Source organism: Cynara cardunculus, assembly GCF_001531365.2.
Source record: "Cynara cardunculus var. scolymus isolate 2C chromosome LG 2, CcrdV1, whole genome shotgun sequence".
Lineage (NCBI taxonomy): Eukaryota > Viridiplantae > Streptophyta > Magnoliopsida > Asterales > Asteraceae > Cynara > Cynara cardunculus.
In genome coordinates, this window is record NC_037529.1 from 11,391,259 (window position 1) to 11,402,769 (window position 11,511).

General features: G+C 34.0%; 1 protein-coding gene across 1 annotated transcript; it reads right to left on the bottom strand.

Moving 5' to 3' along the window:
* Positions 1-1,032: 1,032 nt before the first annotated feature.
* On the bottom strand, positions 1,033-4,787 carry LOC112507778 (monogalactosyldiacylglycerol synthase 2, chloroplastic-like). The gene is made up of 8 exons (XM_025112489.1): positions 4,551-4,787; positions 3,921-4,093; positions 3,118-3,279; positions 2,875-3,016; positions 2,346-2,570; positions 2,202-2,264; positions 1,739-1,813; positions 1,033-1,416 (listed from the first exon to the last, which is right to left on the bottom strand). The coding sequence occupies exons 1-8, from the start codon at positions 4,764-4,766 to the stop codon at positions 1,159-1,161; spliced, it is 1,314 nt and encodes a 437-aa protein (XP_024968257.1). The 5' UTR covers positions 4,767-4,787; the 3' UTR covers positions 1,033-1,158.
* Positions 4,788-11,511: the final 6,724 nt, after the last annotated feature.

Sequence of the window (11,511 nt, forward strand, 5' to 3'; positions counted from 1 at the left end):
ACGAAGAGGATCCTATATCATGGCTGCGTGCGTGTCTAAGGCAGGAAGTGAACAGATCATGGCTGTGTGAAAAAGATGAATGGAGATCATGGCTGTGTGAAACAGAACCAACCAAGTGAACATTGTGTGTGTAAAGGAGTTCCATGTTTTAGTACTCATGAACTTGAACATGTTATCTAGTCACATTTGTTTTGAAAGAATTCTAGTATATATATAAAGCACTTGGGAAATGTTTTGTTGATTTTTAAGAATATCATATGTTTATGCATCTAGAATTGGGGTTGAAACGAATTTTTGATCGTTAAACGCCCGCTCCTGTAAAATTCTTGAAAATGATACCAGTAGGGCTGTAAACAAACCGAACGTTCAGCAAACCGTTCGGCGAGAAGTTCGTTTATTTAATAAATAAACGAACATGAACAATTTTTTTTGTTCGTTTAGTTAAACGAACGAACATGAACAAGAGTCTCGTTCGTTCATTTATGTTCGTGAACGTTCATTCATTTATTGTTCGTTTATATTCGTTCGTTTATGTTCGTTTATATATTAAATTTAATATACAATCTTTTATTTATTTACTTTGAATTCAAATAATATTTATTTATGTTCGTTTAGTCCGTTCGTTTATGTTCGTTTAGCTTGTTTGTTTAACATGTTAACGAACGAACATAAACGAACACGAACACACCTGATTTTTAAACGAACGAACACGAATACAAAGATTTTCGTTCGTTTACCGTTCGTGTTAGTTCGTTTGTGCAGTCAAGTTAAACGAACGAACATGAACAAGCCTCTGTTCGTGTTCGTTCGGTTCGTTTACAACCTTAGATACCATTACCAGATAATAAATGGCTCAAGTAAACATGCCAACAGGAATATGTATATTTCGAATAATGTTTGGTTAGCCTTTTGAGATTGAGGCACATTTGGTCCATCTCCACCTATAAATGTGTGTATATAAATCAGATCACATAGAAAGGAATCCGGCTTCGTCTACTTTCTTCGTCTTCTCGTATACGGTCCTCAATGTGTCGATTATTGCAGGTTGTATTCTTGGCCAAAATGTGAAATATTTTGACACCCATATCAAACGATATACAACTCGACACCCGAAAGCCCTCCATGACCAAGTATGGTAGTTAAGGTAATCGTAACAGGCTAAATTAGGCTCGAAAATGATGAAGTTAGAACGTATGGGAAGTTGCGTGGCCCACGTTGGCATGCCAACTCGTGAATATCCCTCACTATGTCAAAAACCGCCTCTGGTTGAGCAAGTTTAAGTGCATTTTCCGCCATTCTTTTGTGCTCGTCCGCATTGGTACTGAACCATCCGGCCACTATCCTAGCTGTCTCCTTTGAGCTTCGGGTGAAAACACCGGCCCCATTATTCACCACATAAGGTACGTTTCCTTTCTCCTGTTAATCCGTCATTCAAAATACAAGAATACACGTTACTAGTCGTTAAGTAGAAATTACTAATATACCCTCATGTCCCAAGCGAAGTTCTTTTTAACAACCATGGGTGCTCATTTAATCTCATTGGAGCCCTTAAGATAACAGTCACGAAAATCCTCAGTGGTCCTGAGGAGACTCGAACCGGCAAGCCTAACCTTGATATACCAGTTGAGCTGGCCCTCACAATTAGCGAAGTTCAAACTCCCGAAAACGGGTGTTAGTTATTGAGCAAGCGTACTAACTAAAAGACTAAAATATGATTAATGATCATGTAATTGCATACTTGTCCTGGAATATAGTCGTTGAGGATCAACGGAAGCCCTTTGATCAATGCCTCCGCAATTGTACCAGGTCCCGCCTATAAATCCGAGGAAAAATCCATTAGAGTCTAGAGATAATGCTCAAGATTTCTAGTAAAATTCTAGCCGTTTCCTCATAAACCAGAAGAAATTCTAGCCGTTACAAAAGAGATTCCAGTCATTTTCTCATTTAACAGAAAACATTCTAATCGTTTCTTGTAAGCAAGAAGAGATTCTTGTCGTTTTATCATCAAACAAAGTAGATTTTAGTAAGTTTCTCATCAAAGAGAAGGTATTCTAGACGTTTCTAGAGAAACAGGAAAGATTCTAGTAGTTTTTCCCGTAACGTATTCCCCAAATTTCAACCTTTAGAACCACAAAATCATGAACTGATAATGGGTTCTATTAATTTCTGTATAACAAGAAACACATAAGCGCGAATCGTACTTTGGTTATAATGCAGTCACAAGCACCCATCCATTTCTGCATCTCCTTCTCAAATCCTCTAACCTGCAACAACAATGCAAACAAAAACCTATGAATAAATACCGAAAAGAGTGTTATTTTGATTTCTGGTGGAAATTTGATTACCTTAACAGGGATCTTCCACTCTAATGATTCAAGAGACGATGCCAAAGCTTTGTTTCGACCACATATTATAACCATTTGGCCAAATGGTTTTCCGGTTTCTTTATCAAATAAAGATTCACCAAGAGCCATCGCGGTCTTTTTCACAGGGCCCATACCTTCACCACCTCCCATCAGTAAGACCGCCGGTAGTTTCGGATCCAATTCCAACTCTACCCTCAACTCATCCTATAGCAAGTATGAAACAAAAACAAATTTAAGCCAAGATAAATGTAAACTACATAAGACTGAAGATGTTAGAAACCAAAAACAGTCCGGGCTATTTAGCTCAATGACCTTCTCCAGAAGCTCGTTTTGCAAAATGACCCACTAAGTTTTTACAGGAGCAGACTGTTTTGAACCAGGGGCCAGGTCAGATGAAGGTTAATGAGGGAAGAAAAATTAGAATGTCGGGCTCCAAAATGAAAACTCACTTAAAAGGACCCTTAAAAATCTATATTGCAAGATGGGAAAAAAAGGAAGAAGGTGTAACCTTGTTGAGGACAGCACGGGTAAAAGTGGGTCGAATAGGCAAACCAAACACTCGCAATTGACTTTCTTCTAGGCCATCTAGCAAAGCTCGCTTTGCTACCTCTTTTGAAGGGCAATAGCATCGGTCGACCCCAGGATGAAACCTGGTTACAAATATAGAAAAAGCTCAAACTTGTCACATCAAGATTCAATTTTTTTAGATTTGTTGTATAGTTTTGTGGATGAGTCTAAATCGGACTTTTACCATGTGCGATGGCATGTATTAAGATCTGTAATAACTGTCACAAAGATAACTTTCTTGTCTAAGCCTTGCCATTTGAGAACCCACAAAGGAATGTGTTGCATAAGAGGATGAACACTGATGATGATGTCTGGCTTGTACTCCATTAAACCAGCTTCAACCTCCCTTCAATTCAAGTTTTTGCCCAAAAGGATTAGAAAAACGACCGCGAAATAAAAGCTAAAGAAACCATAAGTTGAAACCCTTTTCACCTCTTTGTGCCAAACAATCATTCAGAAAGGAAACAAATGATTAAACAACCAACCAACTAAAGAATCATTAAAAACATATGAACAATCATCAGTTTTGGCCAAATTGAAGTTTTTCTCTTGTTTGGTACTTATGATTGTCAGGCCCATGGCGCTCTGAAGATAACAGCAAGGAAAATCCCCATTGGCTGATCTAGACACTGTGGTGACCTATAGCCTTTATTTGTCATTGGAGCTGACCTCAGATTTAGCTAAAATTGAACTTGCAGAAGGGTAAAAAAAGGAACAAAAAACCATAAGTTGAAGCCATTTCAACTCATGGTGCCAAAGAATCATTTAGAAAGGGAAAATGTTGGAAAACAATACTCAACTAGTTAAACTACCATTAGGCAACAAGTAAAGGAAATGGGTTTTCGGTAATTACGTGTTCACCTCTTGCGGAATGAAAAAGGGAAAAACAACAATCAACTAGCTAAAATATTATCACAAACATAAAAACCATCATGGGTTTCGGCTAAATTGAAGTGGCGAAAGGGTAAAAGGAGAATAAAAGTATACTTGGCGTAGAAGGCGGCAAAGGCAGCAAGATAAACGTTGTGTATCCAACGAGGAGAAGTTCCATGAAACGCAACGTTCCATAGCTGGACATGTTTAACCATGAACTTGTATTGATTTTCCATGTCGTTTAACGGCCAACCCGTGTATTCTTTCCAAACATCCTTGATAAATATCTATAAAAAAAAAACAAGTGAGTTGAGATTCAAAACCAAGACATATCAATGAGTTCTTGAACTCATTATTTCAATTCCAGATTCACATAAATTTGACATGGGAGAAAAGGGTAATTAAGTCAATTCATATAAACTTCCATTCAGAGATTCTTGTTTTGTGGTATATTTCTCAAGAACATTTTGGTCATTAATCAGGGAAGAGCTCTATGAACAGAAAACCTTAAAAGGGTTGATGATCAAAGACCCAAACTCTAAAATTTGCAGCAAATTAAAGGTTATGAATTCGAATTCCACAATGGTTTACTAATCTTTCTGAAAACAATTTCATATATTCTTGTTTCTTGGTTCCAAAAATGTTCTAAAAAGAACAAGAAAATGGGAATTTGCGAATACCACATGATCCTTATACAAATTTCAACTCCAATTACGTAAAATTGTGAATAAGATGAAACTATACCCTGTATCGGTCGCCAAATTCAATCTTGAAAGCGTCACGGATGGCCTCGGCGGAAGCACGGTGGCCACCACCGGTATCACTCATCAAAATAAGCACATTTCTTGTTCTTCCAGCACCAAGCTCCACCATTTCCATGGTGGGAGATTCATCCTCATCATCGTTATACATCAACCTCTTCTGGCTGCTGCTGCTCCCACCACCACCAAAACCACACATCCCGATGCTGTCAAACACCGTCTTTAGCGGATTGCTCGATGACACCGGCGTCGAAACCATTTCTCTCACCACGTAGATACATACAACAATATCTATATATATATATATAGGGTATGTATGTATGTATGTATGTATGTATGTATGTATGTATGTATGTATGTATGTATGTATGTATTTATAGAAAAAGAATGAATATGTTTTGAAATGAAATCAAGAAATATTGATGATTGAATTAACGAATGGAAATTCTTGTTCAAAAAAGACGCAACAGAGACATGAAATGTAGATTAGTTTGAAAGGGAAAAATGGGTTTGTTTAACATAGCCATTAAGAAATCACCACCAACTCACTTTTTTCAGGTCCTTAAATCGACCGAAGCCACCTGAAACCCACCGGAAAAATGGGTTTCTCCGGCCAAGAGCGGTGGCAAGGGATGAGAGAGAGCGACAAAGAAATGAAGTTGGTTTTTCCTGTTAAAATGAAAAAGATGGTATGTAAGACTTGTTTATGGATATGGCTACGATCTTTATAACGTTTCTTTGTGGCAGATTTCAGAAGAAATCGGCCATAACGGCCCTACGATTTGTGTTTTGCTCTAATGCTTTTGGTATATATTTTATATACTTTTTGTATTTAATTTAATATTATTAATTATTTAATTAAATATTTATCTTAAATCAATTTAATAGAAAAAAAATTAATTGATGCAATTGATTAGATATAAAAATCTTGAATATGACATTTAATATTTAATTTTTATTGCATCAAATAATTTTTTCTATTAAATTATTTTTTTGCATTAGTAAAAAATAATTTTTATTGTGTTAATTTGGATTTTTTTTAAAATGTTTAATTTGATATCTGAATTAAAAAAAATTGAAATGAAAAATATATTTTATTGCATTAATTTTTGGAAAAAAACGAATTTTAGTTATTTTTCTATAATTATTTTACAAGTTGGTTTCCCAAAATAGGAATCAGGTGCAAGTTGGTTCCCCAAAATAGGAATCAGGTGCAAGTTGGTTCCCCAAAATAACGATTTTGAAAGTTGGTTCCCCAAAATAGGAATCAGGTGCAAGTTGGTTCCCCAAAATAGGAATCAGGCGCAAGTTGGTTCCCCAAAATGACGATTTTGAAAATTGGTTCCCCAAAATAAGAATTAGGTGAAAGTTGGTTCCATTTTGGTGTAATTTTCCCTTAAACCAAATATAAATTACTTTGTTATTAAACTTAAATTAAATTATAATAAAAATTTGAATTAAAAAATTACACAAAAAATAGAAATTTTAAATAGTTAATTTGATACTAATGTCGATATATTTTTGTCAAATTGTTATGATATTTTTAAATTTATATTTTATTCAAAATTAAAAACATCATATTTTCAAAATCACATAAGACCATGCTATAACATCGATTGAGAGAATAAAATGAAATTTAAAATCAAGATGTATCTCGCTGCATTGTGCGAACATCCTTCTAGTGTGTGTATATACATATATATATATATCAGTTTTAAACTATATATTCTTAAATAATTGTTTTTCAAAATATACTTTGAAATAACAATCAAATAAAAATCCATTATTTTAAATATAATATACCTTATAAGATATATCATATATATGGAACTTCATACCTAATTACTATACAATTATACTCAAAACCACATGTCTAATGGATTTCTATCTCTTTAAGTCCTTGCCTTAAGTGTTTCTTGTTGCCATAAATCATGTGATGTATGTGCCATTTCTACCCAAATTCATCATCTCATTCTCCCATCATTTTTCCAAATTTTGGATGCTTTCTCTTTATAACATCTTAAAAAAGAGGATTCTGTTATATATTACTGACTTTTTTGCTTCGAAAATCAAACTTATGCATTACTCAGTACTGCCAGTTACCATGATAATTTTAGTAATTTACGTGTTTACAGGTCGAAGTTGTTTGATATCTTATAGTTCAAAGGCATTCATAACGAATTGTAATATGACGTTTCAGTACTCTTGTGCTCAATTATAAAACAGTGTGTTTTTTATTTGATAAATTAATGTAGTTTGGTAATTTTTTGTCCAAATTCTTTTTTTTTTATTAACCTGAATATTCAACCCGCTATGCGATCCAACTAATTCCAGGGCAACCACCTGCTTTGCAGATAGTCCGGAGTCACCGCATTTGAACCTCCGTGGCCACAAAGGGATTTTTATTCCTTATTGGATTTGAACCTGGGAGCTCCATATACTTTTGACCTTTGAAGTCAAACTCAAACCAATCAGGCACCAACCTTATGGTTTTTTTGTCCAAATTCTTTCAGTTGTATGTAAAACGTTTGTGTTTTTACAGTACGTTAATATAATAACTTCTTTATAAGAAACATTCAAATATATCATTGAAATGTAATGTACTATGTTTAAAAAAAAAGTACCACAAACGGAATTATATATTTCAAAGCTAAATGTCAAGCAGAAAATGTAATGTACTATGTTTCATATGTGAAACGTTCAAGACTGTTTTATGTGTTGAAAACAATAGTCATGAATGTTTCACATATTAAATTATTCTTACATGTGTTTTGTCACATATAAAACAACATATGAAAATTGATTTGCAAATCCGTACGAGTTATTGAGTTTATAAAAACAGTATATATAGAGACTTAATCAATCAAGAACTCTGTAATTTGTGATAATGTATCCGTATTTTTGTTAGATGCAATTACGGGTTAATCAAACTGCATGTGAGGTATAAATGTTGAGTTACTGGGTATACACTGTGTTTATTTGCCTTGGATAGTTTCGGTGTCAAAAGGATAACGAAAACGATAATTTCCAGGCATCAAAGGGTCCCATTTATAAGCATTTAGTAAAATATGTGAGGTTATCCCATTTATAAGCATGTGTAAAAGTTTAAATTGAAACAAGTAGCATGTGAATTTTATAACGTCACGTACATGCAATACATATATACCATATAACACGTACAAGCAAGCCCATATAGCACATTCCACAATTAATGCATAAATAGTCTGTACATAGTATCTACCACAGTGTAAGTCTCAAGAAAAATTACCTGAATGGCTCCACTAGCTAAACCTCGTTCCTAAGTAATATCATGTAACACATAATTACATTTATTTAATTAGTGTCTTGACTTTTCCCAATAAGTCAAACGGGTCAATCCATGGTCAACCCTAGGGTTGGCATGGTGAACGAGTTAAACCCAAGCATATTTTGGCAACATGTACTCGTTGTTCATTATTTAACGTCCAAAAATAAATTTCGACATCAAACCAGATTTATAATTATATACGTCTTTCGTTTTAAAAATATCCAATCCCACATTTACCCAATCACAATTCCCTAAACGGATTATTTAATTATTTAATATCCCCTCTTTTCTTAAAAAATAAATAAGAGATTCATATAATTAATTAGATATTATGTAATTAGTATTGAATTTCTAAATAATAAATTCCGAAAATATGATAACCCAATTAATTAATACCTTTTTTAATTTGATCCTCAAATCTTGACCAACTTAATTGAAACATCCCGATTTTTTTATTTTAATTAATCCAAATAAATAAATGAGACCCAAATCTATTTTGATAAACATCGGTTTAACCAAAACGACTTAAGTCCAACTGAACCCAACCCAAGCCAAGTCAGCCACGGCCCAACGCCTAGGTCTTGTGCACTAGCCTACTTAACTTGACATCCGGCCCAACCCGATCGCACTTCGATCTCCCATTAGGGGTTGCTTCTCGACCGTAAAAAGAATTCAGAAGTTTATAAATAATACTAAGCCCAACCCATATCTAAATTTATAATCATTATGGTCCGTTATTAAATTTGTTTTCAAGTTGTTTGTACTCGAATCCCATCAAGCCAACCCATATCTAAATGATAACAGATTATCATTTTACCTTTTCTACTTTGATAAATTAAAATATTTATGCATTCATATTTAGACGAATGATCGTGTGAGAATAATAGTTAATGTGAGAAGCGTAAGAAATGATCTGGACCCTCGATCACTTTTAATCTCACTCCCACCTTATGAATTACGCTTATCACGGAAATTGATGCGAGAAGCGCAATATTAATGTTGATCTTCAATTAAGATTGATGCAAAGGTGGATATCATTTTTCTTATATTTCTCATCATAGCTTTCATTTTCAACGGAACCCAACCCTTCATATTTAATAGCACTTGTTCGGATTTAAATACCGTTTTACAATCTCAAGTAACAGTTAGGTACATTTACATAACACGTTTAAATACCATGAAAAACCGTTAGACTTCCTTCCTCTCTCTACTTCATGTCTTTCTCGTCTACTTCGTATCCTCCAAAGGCCAAAAACCGGTCCCGGGCCGGGCCGGGCCTGTCCCAATCAGTCCTAACCTTTCTTATAACCGGCCATAACCGGTCCCGATCTTGCTCGAAAATGATAGGACCGGTCAAGATACTTCATAACCGGTTATGGGCCACCGGTCCCAACCGGTCCTTGCATTAAAAAATAAGATTTTTTTTTATTTTTTTAATGATATATATTTTTAATATTATAAAATTTACAATTGGATCACTCAAATACACTTTAAAAATGCGTTTTAATATAATTAAAATTATATTTTCTTATAAAAATACATTATAAAATTATTTAAAAATACATTTATTTATAAAATTATTTGAATTTTCGGGCTGGGTTGGGCCGGTCCATAGTCGGTTCCGTAATCGGTCCCGGTCCCACAAAACTACCAAAAACCTCAATCGGTTCCGGTTTTCGGTCCCATAACCGGTCCTTACCGGTCCAGGGCCAGGCCGGGCCGGGCCGATTTGGCCATCTCTACTCCAAAGCAAAGGTGAAGCATCAATAATAATGGAGGACGTTGTTGTTGTCTGATTCCACATTACCGTTGTTGTTCAGCTTCAAGAGACGACTGCTATTCTGTAATAACTGTTTTGGTGGATTTTTAGTTAGTTTAAATGTTGAGAGGTGTGTTTGAAAAATTGTTTTAAAATATCTTAGTTTACACACTCTTTAAAAGATATATATATATATATATATATATATATATATGTTCTTTTCTTTTAAATGGTTTTGTTTTGGGGGGCTATTATTTATAGAAAGAAAAGTTGGTATGTGCTTTTCGGTTCACTGGTTCGAAGCAAACATAAGAGAAAGACGAAGAACTGATTTTGTGATTATCAAACTAATTGCTATTGTTTAACATCTTCATCTACGTGTGATTACAAGCTATTGTTTAACATCTTCATCTACGTGTGACTACAAGGTGAGTTATTATTTTAAAAGTATCATTCGATCTGCTTTGATAAGGAACCGTATGGTTTCCTATTTCATAAGTGGGGTGTTTTAAAATTGATTATATGATATTTTTAACATAATATTGAGATTTGATATGTTATTATCAACTCATTGTAATAGGGTGACATAATCAAGATAGATGTATTTTGGGATAAGAATGACATAATCAGGAGAGACGTGTATTGGCATAAAAGTGACATAATCAGGAGATGTGTATAATTTGAAATAAGGGTGACACAATCAGGAGAGACGTATAGTGGGATAAGGATGATATAATCAATTGTTTGTTAAAATGAAATTTTCATCATATGAAGTGTTGTTATCACATCTATATTGATGCGAGGATTGAGTTTTGTTGCATCTTTGTGATGCGACAAGTTGTAATATCGCATTCTATTGATGCGACAAGTTGTAATATCACATCCTATTGATGCTACACGAGTGCTTTATCGCACCAGTGTGACGCAATGAGTTGAGGTTCTCGCATCAGTGTGTTGCGAGAACATGGGTTTGTCTCACCCATGTAATACGAGGAAATTATACATTTATTTTTTTGATGCGACAAGTTTACTTAGAATGCGTTTATCAAGTTATTTGGATATTTGGGTACAATAAATGGGGTTTGTTATAACAAAATAATGTATTTTTGTTATTTATACAAATATACGTTCATAAATGTGATTTGGTGATTATTCACCCTGTAATTGCATCAAAGAGATTTCGCAATAGACCTCAAGGTCTAACCATCATTTTGTGTTTCAAAAATGTGCATTACAGGTTAGACACAACCAGAGAACAAGGAGAAGGGGAAATTGTGAAGTGTTATAAAATGCTTGCATGGGTTATTGGGCCATCATATTCTTCTTTTGAATCTAAATACTTGTTATGTATTCATGTATTGTATAGAGATTTTGTGGAAAAAAATTTTGTAGAGAGATTGTGACCGAGTATGTAAATTATATTTCTTGATATATGAAAATATATATATTTATATGCAAATGTGATCTTGAGGTGTTTCATATCATATGTGATTTTACACTAACGATCAATGCGAGATGTGTAGGCGAAGAGGCCCACAACCTTAGGTAGCGGGCAAAATCATGAAAACCATATGTGATTTTACACGTGATTTTAGTGTAACGTCACATGTGATTCGATCTTCTTATTCAGTTATTTGGTTAATATTCTCATACGAACCTGACTCTAGTGATCAAATATCAAAATATTTACAAGGTAAATTGTGATGATGGCTAACAGAAAAACAAGTGAATTTGTAAAGAAGTCTTTTGAAAAAAGAAAATATTTTAAGATTTTTAAACAACCAAAAAGAGAAAGAAAAAAAAAACATTGTATTTCCTTTTGAGGCGTTCATAAAATGAATCTTACCTTAAAAACTACTCGAAAATTGACTATTGAGG

What these genes read in the sequence shown, in the direction of transcription:
- LOC112507778 (XM_025112489.1), bottom strand. Translation starts at nt 4,766, where the DNA reads ATGTGTGGTTTTGGTGGTGGTGGGAGCAGCAGCAGCCAGAAGAGGTTG. An exon ending in AATTTGGCGACCGATACAGG is followed by an intron (nt 4,094 to 4,550) that starts GTATAGTTTCAT and finishes TTTTTTTTATAG; the next exon opens with ATATTTATCAAGGATGTTTG. An exon ending in TTTGCCGCCTTCTACGCCAA is followed by an intron (nt 3,280 to 3,920) that starts GTATACTTTTAT and finishes CTTGAATTGAAG; the next exon opens with GGAGGTTGAAGCTGGTTTAA.